Source organism: Ictalurus furcatus, chromosome 18, assembly GCF_023375685.1.
Source record: "Ictalurus furcatus strain D&B chromosome 18, Billie_1.0, whole genome shotgun sequence".
Lineage (NCBI taxonomy): Eukaryota > Metazoa > Chordata > Actinopteri > Siluriformes > Ictaluridae > Ictalurus > Ictalurus furcatus.
Genome location: NC_071272.1, coordinates 15,235,556 through 15,260,794, shown reverse-complemented (window position 1 = coordinate 15,260,794; position 25,239 = coordinate 15,235,556). Strand labels below are relative to the sequence as shown.

Below are 25,239 nucleotides of genomic sequence, written 5' to 3'. Positions count from 1 at the left end.
TTTGGGTTTATTGCAATACTGGATACGATTAGATGTAAATTTAGTACATGATTGAATTTATGAAATGATGGGATAAGGGCAGGACTAGGTGTAAGGCTAAGATATGCAGACTATACAGTATGCTTTGTGGGTATATGGACTAGATTCTACCCATAATGCATTGGGCTGAAGTGAATGTTCAGGTCGAGTTAATGAATTAGATGTATGCATGTGTGCAGAGCTAAAAGAAAACGTGTCTAGATTTATTTATATTATATATTATATATTTATATAGACATAGACATAATAAAAAGTATTTATTTCCCAAGAATTTTATAGTTTTATTTATATATATATATTCAGCAGATCTATATTACTTTGTTTGTAATATTTTATAATTACTGCACAGATTCTAAGAGCTGCTCTGAGAACATCTAGCTTCTCTGTGCTTTCATGTTTAAGGATTCAGTCCATGAGACTTAGGGATTAGAAAATGCATTAGTGAAAGCTAGTGGATAATAAAGACCATAGAAAACACACTCTTTTTGACTCTGTACTCAGTTGCCTGGGGACAGAACATCCGAAAATCACTGCATGGCTGGCTCAAAGATTTTGTGAGATCTTTGAGTAAGCGCTTAAATGTTCTGGGCTGTTTTTCTCTGGTAATAAACTAAAACTGCAAAACCCTTTTCTAATTGTTCCACCATTACTCCTCTTCTCATCAACCTTTATGAGACACAAATGCATTTTTTTTTTCACGTTTTACATATTGACCATGTATCTGTCTCTAATACAATTTGTATCTCTATATTCTATACTTAAACACCTGCAATGTTTATTCTTCTGAGAAAGCTGGCTTGTGATGGACTTTGAGAGAGTGAGGACAGAGCAGTGAATGTGATGACAGACCTCCAGGAGCATATGTTCCCATAGGTGTAGTGTACTAAATTGGCTGGTTATAGAATGTTGTGTACCTTTCTTGCCGATTGGTCGACTGGCATCATTAATTAGTTGGGAAAAAATGTGGGGAAAGAAACCTTCAGGTTCTTCAGTTTGTCCCTTTCTTATAAGCTTTTCATTTATATGCAAGACCTCTTATTGAGGTGTCCCAGTATTGAAGTACAATAGACTCCACATTGCATTGCACCATTCTCTGCCTCGTCCTTGTTCATTATTTTACGTAATCAGGATACTTCAGTTCATGGTAGCTTTTTTATTTCAGACTTTTCAGAATGAATTATGGCTTGATAGAATTAAGCCTGTTAGAATAAAGCGTAGGTACCTACTGCAAATCAGTGACGATCTGATTCACGTGGTCTGTACCAGCATGTTGTTTTACATTCTTGTAAGGCTGTACAATTAATCATATCTTCAATTATTCATACATTCATTCATCTTCAGTACGTGCTTCAACCTAGTCAAGGTCACAGTGGAGCAATAAGCAGTCCTGGGAACACTGGGCAGAAGGCAGGAATTCACTCTGAATAGGAGGCCATCAAAGCCACCATTCACACACATTCATATCTAGGGGCAAATTTAGAGTTGCCTATCGGTACGTTTTTGGGACACTGACCGTAACACGAGGTCAGGATCGAATCAGCAACCTTAAAGATTTGAGGTGACCGTGATGCCCACTGTGCCACCCACTTCTTCAATTAATTAAGTGTAATTGGCAACAATATTGGGGGCATGGTGGCTTAGTGGTTAATACATTTACCTTGCACCTCCAAGCTTAGAGATTTGAATCCTGTCTCCGCCCTGTGTGCATGGAGCTTGCATGTTCTCCCCATGCTTTGGAGTTTTCCTCCTGGTACGCCAGCTTTCTCCTCCCAGTCCAATGGCATGCATTGTAGGCTGATTGGCATTTCCAAATTGTCCGTATTGTGTGAATGTGTGTGCGATTGTGCCCTTTGATGGGTTGGCACCCTGTCAAGGGTGTCCCCCGCCTTGTGCCCCGAGTTCCCTGGGATAGGCTCCAGGCTCCCCCGCAACCCTGTGTAGGATAAGTGGTATGGAAAGGTCATAGTGATAGAAATGCCATTTTCTGTTGATTTGAAATAATAAAATGGCATTTGGGGATAAATTGTGAGAAATCATCATGATTTCAATGTTGAGCAAAATAGTCATGATTATCTTTTTAGCCATTATCATGCAGCCTCTCTACTGAGAGATGTAATGTCGTTCGCCTGTGCTCTCTCCCTGCAGTTTGACATGCAGCAGATGTCTCTGGAGGAGCTGAAACAAGTCCTGTTCCATGCCTTTCAAGACCATCTGACAATGAAGGACATTGAAAACATCATTGTGAATGAGGAGGAGAGCCTGAAGGACAACTCAGGAAACTGCCATACTGAATTTGAGGGAGGTGAGTGGTAAAGACTGCAGGATGGTTATTTCAGTGGTTTCACAGAATCGCTGGCTGATTGTGAATCATGTTTCTTGCCTATGGCTTCAGCATAGGGAAGTGACAGTGAGGAAATTTTCCCACCGGTTAATTGACGTGTGACAGCACTGGTAATACTGGTAATACTGGTAAAACTTCTGAATGCCTGTTCGGCCGTGAGCATTTCCCTTTCAAATTAGCAGCAGTTCAGGGGCGGCAATTACTTGAATAGTGGGTTCTTTATTATTCACAACAACAAAACAGTACAATGACAAACACGCTTATAATAAACATAGAACTTTTATTAACAAAATGATTAAGATGGCTTTATTAACAAAACGAATAAGCACGGCATACACCACGCTGTAATATAAAATAACAAATAAATTACACAAAGTGTAAATAAAACAGTGAAAATCAGCAAACATTGTGGAACCAAATAAATAAGAAACGAATATAAATTCGCTTATATTAAACATAGAACTTTTATTAACAAAACTAATAAGACGGCTTGGAGGCTCAGCATGGCTACACCATGCTTTGATATAACAAACAAATTACACAAAGTTTAAATTAAAAAAGTGAAAATCAGCAAACGCTGTGAAATCTGACTCCTGCTGAACTGTGCTGTGACTCATTTGGCACATGCTGAATTGAGCAGATGCGTTCAGTTTTTAATTGTAGTGTCCGTTCTCTAACTGAACTAAATTATTCAGTTACTACAAAATAGCAAAACAACAGTTTGGGCAGTGCTGCAGTGGGCAAGTGATGTAATCGGTGTGTGGCCGAACACCATGTAACACCGGTAACACTGAATATTTCAGCAAGCCTACTTCAGCACAAAATAAAGTGGTTGTAACTAGCTCGCTACTTTAAGAGCATTTGTTCTTCTGTTCATTCCAAGGCTAATAATTTTGCAGTGATTACTGGTTCCCAACTGTCCTCAGAGCAGCTAAAGATTACATTTAACTTTTCCTATAGACTCAAACAGCCATTATGTTTAGTGCTTACATGATGCTACACTACCAGACTTTAACTTCTTGTTGAGAGCTATGCAACAGACTTATTATAGGTTAACATCTTATAGAAATGTGTTAGCATAAGTGAGAACATATACAGTACACTAATTAGCCATAACATTAAAACCACTGACAGGTGACGTGAATAACATTGATTATCTCGTTACAGTGGCACCTGTCAAGGGGTGGGATATATTAGGCAGCAAGTGAACAGTTAGTTTTCAAAGTTGATGGCAGGAAAAATGGGCAAGCATAAGATATGAGCGACTTTGGTAAGGGCCAAACTGTGTTGGCTAGACGACTGTGTCAGAGTATCTCGAAATATGGCAGGTAATGTGGGGTTCCAAGGAAGGATAACCGGTGAACCGACAGGGTCGTGGGCACCGAAGGCTCTTTGATGCATATGGGGAGCGAAGGCTAGCCCGTCTGGTCCAATCCCACAGAAGAGCTTCTGTAGCACAAATTGCAGAAAAAGTTCATGCTGGGTCTGACAGAAAGGGGTCAGAGCACACAGTGCATCACTGCTTGCTGAGTATGAGGCTATGTAGCTGCAGACCAGTCAGAGTGACCATGCTGACTCCTGTCCATCGCCAAACACACCTACAATGGGCATGTGAGCATCAGAACTGGACCATGGAGCAATGGAAGGAGGTGTGGTACAGCATATAATTTCTTGTTTCACATACTCATCTGGCACCATTTGTTCCTCCCTCTCCCTTTCATCTGCCATTCAGATTTGCAATGTGCCAGATGGAAAATGGCCTTTGGTTTCACTCTGAACATTACAGTAGATGAATAATTCGTAAACTAGGCCAAATGTAGCAGGAGACAAGAGATCCGACAAGCAGATGAAGGGAAAGAATCATAACGTGATCTATTTCCTCACAAGGACGCATAAGGTTTTCCTTTACACTGATCCATATTGGAGAAGAAGAGAAAAAAATTAATCGGGTGGGAATGAAAGAAAATCCTTAATCAGAGAGGTAAATTAGGAGCGGATTTGTAGATATACTTCCAGCCCCACTCTCAGAGCTCTGGAGAGACTCACATGGGCTACTCTTCTACTTTTTTCAACCTCACAGATAAGAGAGCAGCAGAGCTCTTTTAGCTTGCCTACAGGTGAGAGACACTAAGTAAAATTAAGTAACTGTTACCAGTTGATAAAAAGCTTAATCTAGAATGCTAGGCTGTGGTCTGAACTGAGGAATATTATGCAGGGCAATTCGAAGGGGAACACACCCATGGCAGTCATTTGTGGGGTCAGTCCAAACAGAATTCATGGTAAGTTCTTTCAGAACAGACGTTTTGAAGGGGATTAACATGTGCTTTTAATACTGAATGAAAAAATGGTCACAGCAGCAAGCGAGCTTAGCTATAAATTAGAGTTGTAATCCAATGACATTGTCTGTATCTGTATTAGCATTCATATTTAAACCTGAAGTGGGTGTGGCCTAAAGAAGAATGGTTCCCTGTGATCCTTTTTAGCAAGGTTTCTCGAAAAAAAAATTGTGCTTCTATTCATATCTGTATCTGTTTAGAGCACATTATGCATTCTGAATAATGTATTCATATTCGGTAACATTCCTACTATAAATGTAGGTCAAATCTGAAACATTACATAGCTGATATTTAACATGATTTCTATTAACATCATCTGACAATGTTTGCACATAAACATTATCTATTTAAAGTATTTGCACCTACAGTTGATAATTCTGTTGCTTTTAAATTGCTTTTTTGTTCTCTGGCTAATCAGCAGCCAATCAGAGCTAACCTGAGAGGCAAGGAAGGAATGTGATTGGTTTAGTCCACTTGGATAATAAACAGGAGTGCTGCAACCACTAGTCACAAAGCAAACTTAAAATGTTAATATGTGGTCTTTTCACAAAGTCTGACTGTCTGTTTTCACTATCAGATTCCAGCCGAACATTTGTTTCTCTTCTGTGTGACTCCTTTAGTGCATTCGAAAGGGAAGAATCGGCAAACGTGCGTTCGCAAGAGCCTCATCTGTGCTTTCGCAATGGCCTTCATCATCAGTGTCATGCTCATTGCGGCCAACCAGATGTTACGTAAGGGCATGGACTAGCTCCGTCCACTGTGACCCCTGAGTGATATTACCTCTGCTCCACTTATCTAGCCAAACAAGACATACTGTATCAATGAACCTCTAAATAAGTCATTGATGTTGATCGCATTGTAACTGGGTTAGCAGTGAGCAAGTGTCCCACTGTGCGGAAGACACCAGCCCACTACTCTCTGGATTTAATGCACTCTAAAGACTTCTATGCATCCAGCTTTAAAGCATCTAATGAAGTACTACTTTCTCAGAAGAACTAGAGCCAACACATGGATGTAATTGAAGTCACAAACTGACATGATAAAACTCTAATAACAGTTGTTTACCCTCCCTTTATCTCTCTGACAGGAAGACACAAGGGCTCCTCTTCGGTGCCCCTTTAATGCAATAAGATTTTGGCCCCCTCTTGTATTTGTGTATGTTTTTTCTCTCTCATCAACTCCAGACTCCATCTGAAACAGGAGTCATGAGGAGGACACCACTCACCAGTATCTCCCATCAAGTTCAGTTCATTGTCTGTATTTGAGCATGTGCATGTAAACTTGCTTCAGTCCGAAAAACAGCATTAGCTTTTGCTATTGATTAAAAATGGAGTCACACAAGCTGTAGCAAACACAGTGACTGAAGGCTGATACCATATTTTCCAGACAATAAGTTGGTCTGGAGTTAGAAGGTTCATCTATGAGCAAAGTGTGGGATTCAAATATATATTCGTTTTATTTCTGATACCTAGCTACAGTATATAGGTGGTCAAGTTAACAAACAGCAGATGTGTTATTTGAATCTTTTTCTATGCAGTTCAGACGTTACTTGCTTTAAGTCACCAAGATCACCAACAGTTCAACAGGAAACCTTCTGTCAGACAATATTTACTTGATTGTATCTTTACAATCATGCAGATTTAGGTCATACAGGCAACATATTTGGCAGACAGGCAGAAATGCTTCCTTATCCTGATTGGTTGGATGTTGGTGGTTTCATTTAAATTTTCTCTCATTTACAGAGCCTGGCGCATCACAGAGACCAAGAGTTTCTCCTCTGAGCAGATATTTAATTGAATATGAGGAGAATTTATAAATCCATGGGGCACGGTGGCTTAGTGGTTAGCCCTTTTGTCTCACACCTCCGCAGTTTGGGGTTCAAATCTTGCTTCCACACCTGTGTGCATAGCGTTTGCATGTTCTCCCCATGTATTGGGGGTTTCCCCCAGGTACCCTGGTTTCTTCCCCCCAGTCCAAATACATGTCTTGCATTTCCAAATTGTCCGTAGTGTGTGAATGTGTGTGCGATTGTGCCCTGCGATGGGTCGGCACCCCGTCCAGAGTGTAGCCCGCCCTGTGCCGTGAGCTCCCTGAGATAAGCTCCAGGCTCCCCTTCAACCCTGTGTAGGATAAGCAGTACAGAAAATGGATGGATGGATGGATGGATGGATGAATGGATTCATAAATCCCTGAGCCCACCTTTAATACAAAACATCCAGCATTTATTGTCTGGAAAATATGGTACATAATTAAACACAGGGTAATTGCCAGTACCTGTAAATAGAAAACTATGTGTAGCTATAATAAAAAAATTAATAGATATGTTAGTAATTGCTAGAAATGATTGTAAAGACATGTCAGGGGTCATTCTATCTGATCTAAACTGAGTATAAGGTCTTCTAAAGGTCTGATAAACATTTTGTCTGATTACCAGTACTTCTGCAGAAGTGTCTACGACAAGTTTTTGGACTTTTTTGGTCCATTTTTGATTACTCATTCTGTTCAGACTCAGGCTCTGTGAATGCAGCATTTACGTGCACCTGTAATAAACTGGTCTGTCTCTTAACCTTGTCTTTTTATCTCCTATTACTGTATGTAACCCTTTTCTCTGTAGTGAAAATGCTATAACTATTTTTGAATATATTTAAATGTGTATTCCCTTTGCCTGTTCACTCTGTTTATGTGTAATAGTGTAGCAAAGTCATGTTTTCTCATATAGCACTGCATGCATGTCTATGTATATTATGCTGTATAGCAGAATTGTCTGTTGGATGCATCCCTGAATGTCTAGTCCATGCATGTCAGAAACTGTTTCTACACATATGTGTAAAGCACTGGGATTGCTGGGGTTTTGTTCTTGGAAGCAATCAGCTGTCTTCCTGTCATCTCTCATTTAAGAAAAGACTTGATGAGATAATTGAATGAAATGGGCCATTATGGGTGATTTACCGTATGTAAGTAATAAAACACACTAGGGCATGGTGTTATACGAAAATAAACAATAATGAGGTTGATTATATTGATTGGTGTTACCACCCTGAAGCTAATTATTTTCCAATAACAGCATGTTCTGAAGTGTCGTATTCCTCTTATACTACAGCAGTTTGCCAACTATAACAATTTTTATTTATTAAAGAACAACACACCGTACTGTTTATCCATTTATATTTTACAATATATGTTACAAAAGAAGTGAATCCCTGTTATTCCTCCCCTCACAAGCCTCTCTTTTTTTCTCTTTCTTTAAGTTAATAAAACAAATGCAACTTGTCATGTTAGTGAGAAAGCGCAAGGCCCTCCCTCCTGTTGGAAAACTTAAAGTTACAGCTTTACCTCTGACTGTTACAAAGTGCTGACACTGGAGACTCCTTCCAAAAATGTTAAATAAACGTCTCCTCATCTGTCTATGTGGACCGTCTGACATGCAAGTTCCTGTGTATGTTGTTACTAAAGAACCAATAACATTAGAAAGGAGTACATTAATACAAACCTGTGATTTGCCTTGCAGCTGACACTACTGTCAGAGCTGCTGTTAGAGAAAATTCATTAATTAACACCTTCTGACTAATGAGATTGGAGAATTCATCGGTGCTGTGGTATAAGCTTGAAATAATAATTGTACATTAGAGATCAGAGAAATGTTTAGGGGTGTAAAGATTTACTGAATATTCAAGACAAGGCTGCACTGATGCCAAACAGTGAGAAGTCCAGCAAGAGTCAGGAGGCAATGGCGAATGAATACAGGAAATTACAATAGCACACGTGCATCTCTTTCTTATTACCATGAAAATATTAGGTACAAACGTTCCAGTCCCAATGAAGAAGGTGTGGCCTCTGTGCATGTCAGTTCCTATGGAGGAAACAAGGCTATCCAACTGTTTCTGCACAATTCTGAATCACATTATGTCACATCAAAACAAATTATTATCATTGTATTATTTAGAATTGGCAGATCTTTCCTAGGATGGATTGTTAATGTGCAGAGGTTTTGTGATGCACACCGCTGTTAAATGAATAATCGGACAGTGGCTCCACCTAGTGAGCTTTGCAATCTGTTGGGGTTTTTTTTGTTTGTTTGTTTGTTTGTTTGTTTTTAAGGAGAAAGCAAATATTGATCATGTAATCTACTTAAAATGACCTATATTTAAAATAATTCATGAAAAACAATCAAATATGTTTCAATGCTATAATTTCCAGTTAAAAATATAATTGCAAAATATATGCAATATTCTGTCCATAGAAAAAAAATATGATAAGGTCTGTGCTTCTGTCATGTATTAGTCATGTTGAAGCCATGTAGTAGACTGAATGTGCCAAAACTCCAAGTGCAATAGTTTGTTTATTCCCCAGTCATTCAGTTTAATCTACTCATTACTGTCAAATCTACTTCCGTCACTGTCTTCAATTACAAACACTCAGTAAAAAGACTACTTTCGGTGCGTTGTCTTTTTTTTTTGTTGTTGTTGTTGTTTTTTACTGTATAGGTTTTTGAAATAATTTCCTTTACTACAGTTTATTACAGTTTTTATTTTGCTTATAAATTATTTGTTTTTGTTCCATAGGTTTTTATTATACATTCAGGATTTTTTATCTGGTTAAGGGGACAGTGGGCTCTTGAATATAGTTTGCTCTCAATCCAGAATCCTCTCTTTTAGCATGCCAAGTGAAAATGTTCAGAAGAAATTTTTATTATTTATTCTTGTGTATATGATGTATTTTATTTTTAAGAAGTGTAAGAGGGATTGAGGATCTGTATAATGGTATACACTTTGCATGCAGACTATGGATTGACAGTAAAAAAAAATTATAGCAATATGATTTTTAAATAATAAAAACAAAACTTCTAAGAAAATATGAACGTATCATTTGTATATTGAATAAATGACCTATACAGTGAATGTGAAAATAAACACCTTGTATCAACTACAGTGCAGACTCTTCTTCCTTCCTTTCTCTTGTATTCACTTTTTTCTTCCTTCTTTGATTTTCTATCTATGTATCTACTATATCTTTATTTATTTATGTATTCATTCATTCATTACTGAGTTCATATAACTTTAACATTAACCTAACATGTTCTTTGAGTGGAAAGGTCAGGAATAAAAACTATATAGCTCTAATAAGTAGACAAAATATTATTGTATACATTTAAATCATGTTGAAATAAATCTGAAATAAAAATGTACCTAGGTGGTCCTTTGAATTTATTTTGCAGTTAAAAGGGTCCCAGATTACAGAAAGATTGAAAACAGGACTGGACTCTGTACACAAGGCAGGTTGGGTCCATGGACTTATGGTATTGGTACCAAATTCTGACCCTACCATCTGCCTCTGCAGAAATCCTGATTCATCGGAACAGGCTACATTTTCCAGTCTTCAACTGTCTAGTTTTGGTCAACCTGTGCCCACTGCAGCCTCAGCTTTCTGTTCTTGGCTGACAGGAATGGAACCCAACGTGGTCTTCTGCTGTTGTAGCCCATCCGCCTCAAGGTTTGTTGTGTTGTGCATTCTGAGATGCTTTTCTGCTCACTACAATTGTACCGAGTGGTTATCTGAGTTACTGTACCCTTTCTGACAGCTCAGACCAATCTGGCCATTCTCTGTTGACCTCTCTCATCAACAAAGCATTTACATCCCCAGAACTACCGCTCACTGGATGTTTTTTCTTTATTGCACCATTCTGAGTAAACTCTAGCGACTGCTGTTTGTGAAAATCTCATGAGATCAGCAGTTGTAGAAATACTCAAACCAGCCCATCTGGCACCAACAATCATGTCACAGTCAAAGTCACTGAGATCACATTTTATCCCCCATTCTGATGGTTGATGTGAACATTATCTGAAGCTTCATGGCCGTAGCTGCATGATTTTATGCATTGCACTGCTGTCACATGATTGGCTGATTAGATAATTGCATGAATGTGTAGGTCAGGGCGTAGGCCTACAGGTATTCCTAATAAACTGTTGAGTGAGTGTAGTTTCCTTTACCTTTATTAATAGCTGTAAATATGTACTAAAAGTTTTCAACTTTTAATACCTTAAGATATATCTGAATGGTGGAGGGGTGGAAATGTCTCTTTGATATAGTATTGATGACATGTTTTGTAAAGCAATATGGTTAATAAAATACTAATAATATCACTGTAAGAAAAAAAATGTCTGAAATCCAGTATTCAATAAATAATTTATATATATATATATACACACACACACACACACACACATACAGAATGCAGTTACTGTGGTGCGGTGCGGTCACAGCTGTGCTTATATTGAAGATTTTATTATTATTATTATTATTATTATTATTATTATTATTATTATTTAGAACAGATTTTAGAACCGAAACTATCCGTTTTAAATTGATAAGTTTTTATTTTGGGGAAAGTGGGAAGGAGAGACGGGGGAGATAACGCTGTGCTGCTCTCTGATTGGATGAAAGCACACACGCGCTCACTTTCCGTTTCATTTTCTACATAAGAACAAGCCGCACAGTTTGGATTTCTGAGGATACTGAAAGCGGGGTAAGTTAAAGGTTGCGGAACATTATAACTAGGTGTGTCATATTTTATTTAAGGTCACATTTATATTTACGGCAAAATTGTATTATTTTGTCCAAATGTTTTAAATAAAGCCACTAACAAGCGAAGAAGAATTCAAGCCAAGCGCGAGCGGTTTTAATCTGTATGGATGACATTTTACTGTTTTGACTAATATTCAACAGCACCGCTTTATTTTTCACAAATATGGCGTTGTGTGTACCTGAAGTGGTTGAATGAAAACATAAAGACAAGTTACGCTACAGTTTTATCCAAAGTGTGTGGATAGTAAACACGGAAGTGACAGCTACGTGTACGGTCATGTGATATGTTTATCATATTGTTTTCTTCCCTCGAGCCTGCACAACTCGTACTTCCTTAAAATTATTAGCTATAGCCTAGAAGATAGACGTGTAAATTTGATATATTTTAATATGCAGTGTAACGTTTATTAAAGTGCTGTCTGATATCATCTATCTGACGTCATATATCTGAGGTAACCATTTTTTTTTTTTTGCTTTGTATATTTTTAGTTATTTATTTTTTGTAATAGTGCCATTTTTTGAGAGAGAAACACCAGAGATCAACTCCCTGGGGTTTGTTCAGAGACAACAACATAATGAAAGAACGCTATCTCACTCTGGTCACGTGGTCAGGCAGAAAATCTAAGCTCCACCCTTCAGGTGAAAAATAATAGCATAAATTAGACATTAAAACAGTTTTTAGAGTATAGTGAGTACTTTATTTTAATTTCCCCAAGGGGGAAATTTTGCTTAGTACTCTAATAAAAAGAATTAATTTGATTGCACCCTGAAAAAAAAAAGTACCAGGATTTTTGAGCTAAAAACTTGCCTCTGACAGGAGGTAAAAACCTGGATGTAGGTGAATCTTTCTTTCAAATACGTAATGACACTAAACATACATCCAAATTAATTAACACAAATTGTTGCAGGAACACAAGATGTCTTGCAATGGTCACCCTGGTTTCTCGGTCGTGAGTTGAAAACCTGTCGTGAGTGACAGTATAACTAAAGGATATACAGCAGCTTGAAATGTTCTGGCCACAATATTTAACATAGCATGTATTACATTATATTGTAGTCTAACAGTACTGTGCTTGCATTATGTCGTCGCAGATCGCAGCATGGCCATGTGACTACTGTGTCGGCTGTGCATCAACAAAACACGTCCGAGAGCATACTGGTGGAAGGAAAAACATCGACTAATGTAATTCTAGTCTGAATTCAAGCTGTGTTAAACTCTGTAATAATGTGTGGCTGCATAAAGAGAAGGCAAAGAGTGACAAATATAAAACACACTTTTTCTTCTCCTCTGATATATTTCTCAGACAAGTTATGGACGCTCGAGACTTTGTGGCAAACAAAGATGTCGCGATTGCGATTTTACAGAAGAAGATCCAGTCTGCAAAAACCCCTGAGGAAAAAGAACGATTTGAGAAGCAAAAGTTTGAGCTTCTGCAGGTAACCTGTGATTGTTTGAGTGATTACATAAATTACACAAATCCATCCTAGAGCACAGTAACAGAAAATATGCCTTTGCTGTACCCCTCTGTTAACAGAATCTGATGTAACTGTCCTGTAACTAGCTAGTTATCTAGCATGAACATAGCAGGACTTGTTTAGCTAAGAACATGCAATCTAAAGTTTTCTAGCTATTATATTCCTGCAATAGTAGTGTGTTTAGCTAGCTAGATAGTACAGCTAATTTGACTGGCTAACAAGCTAAAGTTAACATAAATTCTTAATATTGTAATATACTGAACTTCACAGCTTAGAGTAACTTCTAAATGAAGTGAAGGCTTTAAATGATTTGTTACTTTTACCACTCCAGAGATCATTTATTTTGCTATAAATTCTTACCTGAAGAGTTTTATTCTTCTTATACCAAATAAGTTTGCCAATGCTAATAATTTTTCTTTATTAAAATGTATTTACCATGCTTCTTATCCATTTACAGTCATGTAAATGTGAAATATCTGTGAAACAGTTTAGTTCCTATTATCACTTACAACAGCTATAACAACAGTAGCTCACCAGTCAGTCTCTCTTTTTTTCTCTCTTTTGAAGTTACTGAGAAACTGCAAAGCCCTCCGTCCTGAAGATTTTCCTATCTGAAAACCTGAAGGAACAGTTTTGCCTATGATTGTTAGGGTTGACACGGGAGACTCCTCCCTAAAAAAGTTAAACAAGCATCTCCTCATAGAAAACTTCACCATATAAACAATTACACATTTTTAATCTGTTTATGTGGAGCAGCCACCACACAAGTCTCTTTGTAAGTTGTTACTATAGGCATAATAATAATAAATATAGCTGCATTCAGCAATTCCAGGGCCAATCCTGACAGAGGCAAAGTGAGGAGATAAGCAAGTATTGTTTTAGAATTGTCATGATGTTATGACAAACTGTTCTGAAGTTATAAGCAAAAAAGTGCTTTTTTCATATCTTGTGACCACTAGGTGGTGCTCTTCCAAAACGGCAGTAACCCTCAAGTCATGATGACTATGACATATACATATACGGTTGGACTATTCAACTTGAATTCCATTCCACTTTTTGTCAGCATGATCTGAAGCTGATGTGATTCGATTTTGGTGAAAATCGGACAAACGGTCTAGGAGGAGTTCAAAAAAGTACATTTTTCAGAAAATTCAAAATGGCGGAAAATCTAGTCAGGTGGAAATTGAAACCATAGTATGCAATCGACTCAGCATGAACCAAGGGAAAAAAGAATTTTGTTTCTAGCCCTTATATAAAAAGTTATTAGCATAAACATGAGTGGAAATCTGACCTGTAGGTGGCGCTAGAGCTTTTGAGATAGAGACTTCAAACTGGCTTTGGTAACAGTTCAGAGTGTCCTCTTTCACAAATTTCACTTTTTACCATACAGTTCTATGGGCTGCCATAGACTTCCATGGTGGAAGAAGAAGAAGACTAATAGGAAAATTAACGAAAATAAGAGGAACCATCGCCTATTCTGGGCTTGTCCCCTAATAATAATAATCATCATCATCATTATGGTAGTGGGTGGTAGGGTGGTAGTCATTGCTTGGCGGTTCTGGTCCTTCCTATTTGTGTAAAGGAAAAACATTTAATATTCTTTTGGGATATTTCTTTCATCAGGGAAAAGAGCTGGTCATAAAATCGATGAAACAGATAGTGACAAAGTGCACAGATTCCGCTGAAGATGCTGACCAGGTTTTGCACGGAAGAAGCAAGTCCTACGCAAGACCGGAATATAAGGAAGTTGCCGAGTACTACAAAGAAAAGTGTTTTAACTGGCATGAGACAAAGGTAGAAATCTCACATTCTTGCTGTAAGTGTAGACGTGCATAATGTCACTATATTGTTCTGCCTGTTTTCACACTGCATTTGTTGAATTTTCAGTATCAGTCTGCTATGGATCATCTGTACCTCTTCGCTAACCTGCTGGAGAAGAACGTTACAGTGGAACGGTAATGTACTCCAGCTATGTGTGTGTACATACTATGTGTACAGTTTATTTTAGATATATATCTACCATTTATTTACACTCATTGCCCATTTTGGCAGATATGATGATGAATCAAATTAAAATCTTAAAAATGCAACATTGACTCTGGAACACTTACACTGAATGAAATGGAGATTACATCCAAGATTAGGATGGACATTATGTCCATGATGAAGATGGAGATTGTGTTCAAGATTAAGATGGAGATTATGTCTATGATTAAGATGGAGATTGTGTCCAAGATTAAGATGGAGATTATGTCCAAGATTAAGATTGAGATTATGTCTATGATTAAGATGGAGATTGTGTCCAAGATTAAGATGGAGATTATGTCCAAGATTAAGATGGAGATTATGTCCAAGATTAAGATGGAGATTATGTCCATGATTAAGATGGAGATTGTGTCCAAGATTAAGATGGAGATTATGTCCAAGATTAAGATGGAGATCATGTTCATGATTAAGATGGAGATTATGTCCAAGATTAAGATGGAGATTATGTCCAAGATTAAGATGGAGATTATGTCCATGATTAAAATGGAGATTATGTTCATGATTAAGATGGAGATTATATCCAAGATTAAGATGGAGATTATATCTATGATTAAGATGGAGATTATGTCCAAGATTAATATGGAGATTATGTCCATGATTAACCCTCTTACCCCTTAGTTCCCACAGTATTCTGTCCCACAACCCTATATTCCCCATAGAAACAGCATGCCAACCCTGAGTTCCCAGGCCAAAATTGGCCCCAAAATCAACATTTAAATTTTAACATTTTTAGGCCTTGAAACAACTTATAATAATGTATTTGTGTAATATTACTTTGAAAATGAAGCAGTTCAGTGTTTTTACTCCACTTAGAGCACAATTCTTAACTAGAGAAATGACGAAAAATGCTCGCTAAAATCCTTATACTCATTTAGAAGTACCATACGAGCATCAGAGTGGTCAATGCCTTTGAATAAATTCAAGTAAATAATAAGTAAATAAATAAATGCATTTTAGCGCCAAAAGTCAAGTTTCTGGTGATAATCAGACCAGCAGGTAGTGTTTTCATGAATGCACAGAAATGGTCCCGTTATGACTCCAGACCCCTGCAGTGTCAGTCGCACTGGTTGATGCAGAAGATGAAGACGGATCAGGGTCTGAATCAGGAGAGTTTGCATCTCTATCAGTTTCGGTTTCGGTTTCAACATCGCCTGAACTTTCACTGCTGTCACTATCTAGAATCCTCGCTCTCGCCTGTGTAACTGTGTATGTTTTCTCTTTTTTTCACTGTTTTAGATGTACCTGTGTTCACTGTAGGTGTAACTTTAGCTGGAACATGATTAGCTTTTCGCTTTGGCATTTTTAGTTCACTTCTACTATTACACCAATATTCACGCTTGGCTCTTCATCGTAATGCCGGCATAATAACGTAATCACGTCGTGACGTCATGACGTCATCAACCTTCCGGGTTAAAAAATAATAATTAAATAAGTAAGGAATCATAGCAGGGTAATGCCGGTACACCGGCCTTACGGGTATTTGGCATAGACGACCATGGTTAATAAAAATACTAATAATACCGTATATCATTCTTACGGGAATAGATCAAAGATGGGCAAGCCGGTTTTTCGGCCATACGGGGTAAGAGGGTTAAGATGGAGATTATGTACATTATTAAAGTTTTCATTTGACTCATCTTCACACATAAATTTTACACAGTTTCTTCTAGGCCCCTCTATCCCATTCAGCAATGGAACCTCCATAAAAATATGTAAACATATTAATATATATATAAATTCTTCCATAGCTTCATGTTGGAGTAGCAGCTTGGAACAGGAAGCCATAGAACTCACACTAACTAGATATTATTTGAGTGGTGGGACATTTTCAGCACTTTAGTGACACTGACATGGCATTGTGTGTTTGTCAACGTTTTAATCACGTCACATGTTGTCACATGCTGCTGAACATCTGAACTTTATTACACACCTACCTTGGAGACTATACCTTATTATATCTTGTAACTACTAATACTAGTGCAGACTATTTGTCTGTGTCATTTGTGGTTGTCTAGTAACTGATACTGTTGTTGGTTGTGGCCATGAACTTTAGCACTTTTAGCAGATTAGCAAAGCAAAACAATCAAATTAGCTATGTACACCCACCAGAGACACTAGGGATCTCAGCTACTTCCTTCCAAGTCTCAGTACACTTTTTTTGTGCATCAAACAGTAAATGGGAATGAATTACAGCTAGGAACTAAAGCTGTAAGGGGGTACCTGAAGAAATGTCCAACCACCATCGTATACCATAGGATTGGTCTGAGGAATCATGTGAGCTAGTTGTTGGGATTTGTCACTTTGATGCATTGTACCTAATTTGCATATCTCAATTCAAATGATTTATAATTCCACTATCTGGTGTCACCCAAAAGAGCGTGGGTTTCCTTTTGTCTGGTTCATTTTCAGTTCATCTCCCTGCAACACTGCTGTATCTGATGCACCTATAACAGCACCACACACACACTCTACCATGTCACTGTCATTGCTGTGCTGAGAATAGTCAAACAGGGCATGACGGTGCATAGCAACAGACAAATTGCACATAGCAACAGATAGTCTACAGTCAGTAATTGTGGTCATATATAAAGGAAAGTAGGTTAAAGGTAGGGGTATACAATAAAGTGTGTAACATTCATTACACTTTTAAACTTTCATATTATGTCTCTTAATAACTACCTTACAGTGCTTTCTTTTCCCTTTCTTTCCTTTTTTGTCAGGATTAAGAATGCAATTGATGAAGTGGGTGCTGCCATGAAAACCGAGATGGAAAAGGAGATGGAACAGTAACAGGAAAAAAAGAACAGGAAAAAATTATTGAAATTGAAAGCAAAAAGAAGAAGAACACAGAAGACAGCCATGCCAAGAATGAATTAGAGTAGAAGCTTCTCTAAGGAGAAATATGTTTTCCAGACTGCTATTTCAGTATTAATAACTACATTAGTATAGATATTTTCATCACTACACGTAAACCGAGTGGGCTGTCATGATTATTTTACTTACCGCTGCTTTTGCTTGAAAGTGCGCATGATCCGTGCCGCTCAATCTAGAGAACAGCAATTGAGACCCTCAGCTAATCATGCAGCCATTTGCTACATGCTAATCCTAATGATACTTAACCTTACGCTTCAAAGTGCAGGCCTGGCTAAAGGAAGACAAAAGCTAGTTTAAAAAAAACTTAATCCTGAGATATTCTGTAGTCTTCAATTAGACATTTGCATTTTTAACTGCATTTGTATTTACTGAGGTCAAGCAACCACACCTTTTTTTTTTTTCTTTTTTTTTAATGACTCACTGTCATGTGTTGGTTTTCTTGTTTCACAATATCTTGAATTTAACAGTTTGGAACATTACATAGTATATGGCTGCATTTAAAGTAATAGTGGATCTGATCCAGAGGAAAGACTGGAGAAGTGTGAAAGTTTTAAATGGTCAATGTGTAGAAATCCTCAAAAACAAATCATAATAAAGAAAGCCTTGTTTCACTTTAATTTATTGCTATTCCTCTTATGTGTCTTCTGTCTACTTCTTGATGCATCATTTTACACTTTAAATTTTATTTTAATTAAATACGATGCCTCCTAAAGCAACTGACCTTGTAACTTTGTAGTTGTTTGAATGGGTGCATTCAACATACTCCCCTCTGAAAGTATTGGAACAGCAAGGCCAATTCTATAGTTTTCTCTATACATTGAAGACATTTGGGTTTGAGATGAAAAGGTGAATATGTGACGATTGATCAGAATTTCAGCTTTCATTTCTTGACTTTGTGATTCAAGTAGGATGTCACATTGCTGCAGCACATGCTGAGAAATTAGATTCTCCTTCAGGCATGTGATTTTAAACGCAAGTCAAGTAATGTTTTCCACAAATAATTTTTAATTCAAGACCGTTTTAATTCAAAGAGCACTTTATTTCAAAACTGTCCCTTAAAATCAGCGTGTTTTATTTGCACCATGTGTAAATCCAGCCAATACATATTACAAAATTTAGTACTATAGTATTCTAATACAGTCAGCTCTAGAATTATCGGCCTTTACTCTTCGTAAAGGTGGGTTTAAAAATATATATTTAAAAATGTATTTGTTTTCCTTTTTTTGGTTAATTAGCACAATTTCACACTGGTAACATTAGACAAATCTGAGCTGTAACTGAAGCAAATTTGTTCTAAGAAATAAAAATATTTTTTAAACCACATGTGACAATTATTGGCACTCTTAGAAATTCTTTTGGAGTTTACTCTTTTACCTGAGTGAAGGGAACAAGGGAATAATATTGCAGCTGACTGTATATACACTAATATATTAACATTAACATATTAATATATACACATTCTCCCATGGCTTCATCTTGGAGTAACAGCTTAGAACAGGAAGCCATTTAATAACAGATTATAAATATGGCTTTCCTCAGTCAAGTGGACATTTACGTAACACGTTATTTGAAAGAAGAAAAAAAAAAGAAAATATAGGGAAATAAATTAACATATGGATCCAAATTAATCACGAGCAACTTGGTCCAGGTTGATAAAGCAACGTTTTATTATGGCAAACCTTTACTATGGGAAGACTGCAGCAATGCTTTCTTCAAAGTCTTCAAAGTCTTTCTCAACTCGGACTACAGTACACTAATAATTACTGTAGTACCTTTAGTGTATTTGCTTTAAAAATAAGAGCTTGTTGTTGTAGTAATGTAGTAACAATGTGCATATTTGAAACAGATTTAATGTGGTTAGGGTACTTTCACATGTGCCGTATCTAGTCCGTTTGATTTAAAGTGCAATTCACACAATACTAAGAAGAGACTAATGAATTAAACACAATGCTAACTACATTTCTATCACTGTCGCTTTTCACACACCTTTCAGGAGAAACTTTTGGTTGTCAGGTATACAATTTGTGCAATTTTAAGCCAAATAGAAAATAAACAGAACGAATAGTACAATTTCTAGCTAAGAGGATTGGGATTCATTTTTCATTCATTTAAGAACTGTATGGGGAAATACTTCTTGTATTGCTCTTTCTGTCTGTAATATAGAGAAATTACAAAACAAACTTTGTATTATCTATTACTTATCTAATAAAATAACTCCTAATTAAAATGCAATGATGAATCATGTTCAATCCATCAGATGTCAGTTGTTTTCTTGTTTATCTCAATATGATTAACTGGCTATTGATCTCAAGTGTTTCACTTTTGTCAATTCATTATAATACTGATTTGTATTGGACAAACTGGTAGCCCAATGAATAAAAGCATAAATATCATTATCTAGACAGCTTGAAGAATACTGGAATAAACTTTAACCACTGCACAATGTTCACAATAATATGAATAATACTGCAATGTTAATATAAGGCAGCTATTCTGTAGTGTTTCTTGTGTGAGAGGTAAAAGCATGAAGGGAAGATATATCGATAATTCTAGTGTGCTGTAAAAATGCACTGCCTCGAAAAAAGCATCCAGATATACACTACCAGTCAAACGTTTGGAGAACCTTGACTGAAATGTTTCTCATGATCTTAAAAATCTTTTGATCTGAAGGTGTATGATTAAATGTTTGAAATCGGTGTGCAAACATAATTTCTTTCATTCGAAAACTAACATTTTATTTACAAAAAAATATTTTTTTAAATGGATGACTTATGAAATATTCCGAAAAGCAGCCAATAAGTGTGCAGCATGTGTGGGAACTTATTTAATACTGTTTAAAAAGCATCTCAGGGAGATTCCTCAAGAAACTGGTTGAGAAAATGCCAAGAATACATTTCTGGAAATTCTTGGCAAAAAGGGTGTCTACTTTGAAGATGCTAAAAGTATCTTAAAAAAGTATCTATCGCCTTTATGATCCGCCATAAGCGGTGATACCTGATGTTTGCATAGCCATTAGCGCCCGGTTGGGTGACTCAGGAAGAGAATATCAACCTGATAACAAGTGTTAAAATATTCAATTATTTTGGGGTTTTTTATGACAACATAATTCCCATAGTTCCAGTTGCGTTATTCCAGAGTTTTTATTCTAAAATGTGGGGGAAAAAATCAAAATAAGGAATAAACTTTTGACCAGTAGTCTACATGTTTAAAAAAAAAAAAAAAGTTTTTTTATATGGGAATATATATATATATATGCACATGGCCTCTCTCAGCTATACTGATAGGAGAAATGTGTAAGTATGTGTATGAAACATAAACATACATAAAGTATGTGATGAAGCTCAGCACAGTCAGTTTACCAGCTATTACACTTTTATAACACTAGGGGTTCTTGCATACGTATGGTCAGGGGTTTGACGAAATATACGCACATCCTCATGCACTTGGTAAATCCCATTTAAGGCATAGAAACGGTTGATAAATTGTTGATAATTGAGGCCCCTGATAGACAGGAATGTTTTGGCTCTGAGGAATCATCTAGTGGATGTCGCTTTTAAATCATCCAGATGTGTGAACAACGCCATTCACGACCACCAAAGCAGGTCACAACTCAAGTACAAACCACGCCTTCGGCAGAAAAACTCATTTTGGCAGAATTTAGGTTTTTTTTAGGGGGATTTTTGGCAGTGATACGTAAAGGCTTTTCCCAGACCGCCACACATTTACATCTGTCTTCTTCGTTTTGTCATAAGGGTATGTGAACTTTTGCACTCAACTGTATACATGCCAAATACGTTCCCGTGTCCAAGGTGCTACTCATTGTGCTACCATTAATTACTGCTGTTGATAGACCCCTCTAGATTTCCAACTAGAAATATTAATTAAGGATGAATTAAATTGTATTCATGGAAAAAAAAAAGGTTTAGTATGAGGTCTCTGTGCTCTTCAGTCAAAATAATGTGATTTGTCACATTTGAAATGTGGATGAAAGATCCTTTTGCATGAGATTTTTGGAACACAAATGAAGACAGAACATGAAGAACGCACTGTTCTGTGAGACAAACTGTTTGCTGGAGTGAAAGCAGTCACAACTCGGTGTGTGTCGAACTGCTGAAGTCTTTGGGTCCCGTTTCACTGGGCTTCATGAAAACGCCCTCCATGGCTTTCCAGTAGCTGTGCTGGCTGCTGCTGGTCATCGCGTGCACTTCTCTCTGGCCTTGAATGGGCCTGCCGTACTGTTCGCCCGTCACCGACAGCAGTGCTTCTGTGGCACTGTGCTGGAAGCGCACCGACTCATCCCGCTGCCATACAGAACCCCCACATAGTACAGTCCACTCATCCAGATGGTCACCTTCACCATCCTCTCCAAAGGCACTGACTTCCTAAATGATCGAAGAAACGGGTTGAAGTAACGGGTTAGCAAACTATTTACTTTCAGCCAACCTTTTTTTTCCATAAATACCTTCCCAAATCTTCAGTTCCTTTAGACAGCATTATTAGGCTACATAATATTTTGTCAAACAGGACAAAGCAGTGGTGGAATGAGGTGTGGGCCATATGACAAAATATAATAACAATTACACTTGAATACAATTCTATAATATACTTCCTATCCATCCAACTTCCGTACAGTTTATCCTACACAGAGTCGTGGGGGAGCCGCGAGGGCACAAGGCAGGGGACACCCTGGATGAGGTGCCAACCCATCATAATGCACAATGGCACACACATTAACATTAACGCACCCATTCACACACTACGGACAATTTGGAAATGCCAAACAAGCCTACAGCAAATGTTTTTGGACTGGGGGAGGAAACCAGAGTACCCGGAAGTAACCCCAAAACATGGGGAAAACATGCAGGCTATGCACACACAGGGCAGGGGTGGGATTCGAACCCCCAACCCCAGGTTATTACAGGGTTACTCCTGCATGACAGGCTCCAGACCTAGTTTTGTTTGAGGTTATGTCTTTATTAATGTCGTCCTGTACCACCGAAACCTTATGGTCATGAGATGCTGCTGCTACAAACTCCTTGACAAAATGCCAAATAAAAGTTTTCACACCGAAAAATTCACCATATCAACGATTACATTGTTTATAACGTTTTTATGTGAAGCATCCACTATACAAGCAATGTTATTTGTTACTATAGAAACAATAATGTATTAGAATAAGTGCATTAATTAATAAATCCATCAATATCAATTTTATACATTACCAACAAACTGAATATAATGTTTTTATATTCAATTTTATTCAATTTAATGCTTATAAACCTGGTTGGACGACAGCGGAGATGCAAAGTAGTGGCTGTGCAGATTTCGGCCTGTGTTCACGTGTGTGAGTCTGATGTTCTGGCCACATCTGACTGGAGTCCCTCGATGACAACCCGCCCCACTGGTGCCACGCACGCTCCAGTAACTGTTGCTGTCTTCCACTGTGGTCACTCCAGTCACAGACTGCTGGCCACTACCTGACACACACACACACAGAGACACACACAGAGACACACACAGAGACACACACAGAGACACACACAAAAAAAAACACGATTAATTTCTATAACATTTATATATTAAAATACAATACAATTTCTAAGAAGTATATCAGAATCCAGCCAAACCTTTTAAGTGGCTTTCAAAAGTTCATGCATTCTTAATTCAGTTATAGAAAGGGATATATTAATGTTGTAATAAAGCAAACCGTAGATCACGTCATTCACTACGTCTTATACTAGAGCGCTGTTTAATTCTCAAATCTGACTGTGTTGATTGATTTCATATAACAGCAGCTCTGATAGTAGTTCTGACTGCAAAACAAACCCCAAATTTAAATTAATGATAAAACATTTGATGTGTCTTCTTTAATCAATAAAAATGGCTTTCGTTGGAAAATTGCTGAGGTATAATAGGAATACAACACTCGGGAACAAATATAATCTGCTTCATGTCAGGCCTCATCACACCACCCAGTCGTTGATCATTTTCCTATAACAGCATGTCCTGAGGTGTTTACCAAATACCACAGCAATTAGCCAATGATTACCATTTGTCATTTAGTAATGAATGACTTGTGAGACAAGATTCCTATTATCACCTATGTTATAAACAGCTATAAACAGTCATTCCCTCACCAGCCTCTTTTTTCCTCTCTCTCTTATAGTTAATAATAATAGCTAGCTTGTCAAACAGAAAGCACAAACTCCCCCTTGTACTAAAGAATTTCCTGCATCGGAAAACATACGTTATAAAAGGTGACACTCGAGATTCCTTCCATCCATCCATTAAACCATATTCCATACTGCTTATCCTACACAGGGTCACAGGGGAGCCTGGAGCCTATCCATGGGGACCTGGGGCACAGGGTGGGGGACATCCTGGATGGGGTGCCATCCCATAGCAGGGCACAATCTCTCTCTCTCACACACACTGACAATTTGGAAATGCCAATCAGCTTATAACGCATGTTTTTTGACTGGGGGAGGAAAGCAGAGTACCCGGAGGAAACCCCCGAAGCACGGGAGAACAGGCAAGCCCCACAAGCACAGGGCGGAGGTGGGATTCGAACCCCATCCCTGGAGGTGCGTAGCAAACATTCTAACCCCTTTACCACCTTACTCCCTGAGACCCTTTCATTCACCATAATCAACAATTACACGTTTTTAAAACTTTTTTTATTCATTTGTTATTAGCCTTACATGACGTACATCGTCCACCCTGTGAATGAGCTGTTATTATATATGAGATATAAATTGATATAAAGCTGTGATTTGCCTTGCAGCCGGAACTACCGTCAGCGCTGCTGTGATAGAAAACCAATCAACACTTTCTGACCAATGAAAACTCAGAATCGTATTAAAACCACCAACAACCAATCAAAACACCTTGTTAGCGCTTAGGCTGTGTCCCAAATCAATGTACACAGTATCAGACGTTGCTGAATTAAATACAGTCGTGTGCATATTGTCGCGTAGCTCTGAACCCTGTTCACTCACCGGAGCCGTAGCGCACGTCGTGAGAATGCAGTCTGACATTGTGCTGAACGTTCAACAGCTTCACCACCGAGCCGCACGTGACAAAACTGATTTCCGAGCCAAAGGAGAAGCTACACACACACGACAAGAAAGTCGAGAGGCAGAAAAGCACCAAGGCAACAATGTGTTTTCCCATTGCTGTAAGCTCCACAGACGAGTCTGAAAGACAGAATGAGAGCAACGTCATCCCAGAACAATAACGAAGAAGCGCGTGTTGTTAGATGGCGCGCCTTCCTGTGGTCTGGAGCGGTGTACTGTACAGTACAGGCGTGCAGCTGGACCTGCCTTCCACCATCGCCTCTACTTCCTGTAGGTCAGTGTCCTGCTGTTTCAAATCAACCACAAACAGTGTATAAAACTATCTTTGGCCAATGTAATTCCTAAACTTCATGTAAACTCCATAGACCCCCTCTGAAGATCAGCTCGACTGAGTATTAAATATGGCAGATGTTTGGTTTAGGTGGCCCGACACCTTACTAAGTCAGTTCATTTTTATTTTCTCATCTGT

The 25,239-nt window shown here is 37.9% G+C and overlaps 2 protein-coding genes and 1 long non-coding RNA gene across 4 annotated transcripts; 2 read left to right on the top strand and 1 right to left on the bottom strand.

Annotated features, from left to right (window-relative positions):
• The first annotated feature begins 2,250 nt into the window (after nt 1-2,250).
• LOC128622569 (uncharacterized) lies at nt 2,251-9,644 on the top strand. Its single transcript, XR_008388421.1, has 2 exons — nt 2,251-2,341; nt 5,337-9,644. It is a non-coding gene; the product is annotated as an uncharacterized LOC128622569 (long non-coding RNA).
• Nucleotides 9,645-11,132: 1,488 nt separating this feature from the next.
• On the top strand, nt 11,133-18,311 carry LOC128622533 (legumain). Of its 2 annotated transcripts, XM_053649123.1 has the most exons (6): nt 11,133-11,239; nt 12,391-12,481; nt 12,603-12,735; nt 14,398-14,568; nt 14,662-14,729; nt 17,541-18,311. In XM_053649123.1, the coding sequence occupies exons 3-6, from the start codon at nt 12,610-12,612 to the stop codon at nt 17,608-17,610; spliced, it is 435 nt and encodes a 144-aa protein (XP_053505098.1). In that variant the 5' UTR covers nt 11,133-11,239; nt 12,391-12,481; nt 12,603-12,609; the 3' UTR covers nt 17,611-18,311. The 2 variants fall into 2 exon arrangements, with proteins under 2 accessions (XP_053505098.1, XP_053505097.1); XM_053649122.1 differs by lacking the exon at nt 12,391-12,481 and having other exon boundaries at nt 11,173-11,239.
• Nucleotides 18,312-18,718: 407 nt separating this feature from the next.
• sdf2 (stromal cell-derived factor 2) lies at nt 18,719-25,194 on the bottom strand. Its single transcript, XM_053649121.1, has 3 exons — nt 24,693-25,194; nt 22,975-23,171; nt 18,719-22,076 (listed from the first exon to the last, which is right to left on the bottom strand). The coding sequence occupies exons 1-3, from the start codon at nt 24,916-24,918 to the stop codon at nt 21,780-21,782; spliced, it is 720 nt and encodes a 239-aa protein (XP_053505096.1). The 5' UTR covers nt 24,919-25,194; the 3' UTR covers nt 18,719-21,779.
• Nucleotides 25,195-25,239: the final 45 nt, after the last annotated feature.

What these genes read in the sequence shown, in the direction of transcription:
- LOC128622533 (XM_053649123.1), top strand. Translation starts at nt 12,610, where the DNA reads ATGGACGCTCGAGACTTTGTGGCAAACAAAGATGTCGCGATTGCGATT. An exon ending in AAAAGTTTGAGCTTCTGCAG is followed by an intron (nt 12,736 to 14,397) that starts GTAACCTGTGAT and finishes TTCTTTCATCAG; the next exon opens with GGAAAAGAGCTGGTCATAAA. An exon ending in AAGAACGTTACAGTGGAACG is followed by an intron (nt 14,730 to 17,540) that starts GTAATGTACTCC and finishes CTTTTTTGTCAG; the next exon opens with GATTAAGAATGCAATTGATG.
- sdf2 (XM_053649121.1), bottom strand. Translation starts at nt 24,918, where the DNA reads ATGACGTTGCTCTCATTCTGTCTTTCAGACTCGTCTGTGGAGCTTACA. An exon ending in CGACGTGCGCTACGGCTCCG is followed by an intron (nt 23,172 to 24,692) that starts GTGAGTGAACAG and finishes TGTGTGTGTCAG; the next exon opens with GTAGTGGCCAGCAGTCTGTG. An exon ending in CTCCGCTGTCGTCCAACCAG is followed by an intron (nt 22,077 to 22,974) that starts GTTTATAAGCAT and finishes TCGATCATTTAG; the next exon opens with GAAGTCAGTGCCTTTGGAGA.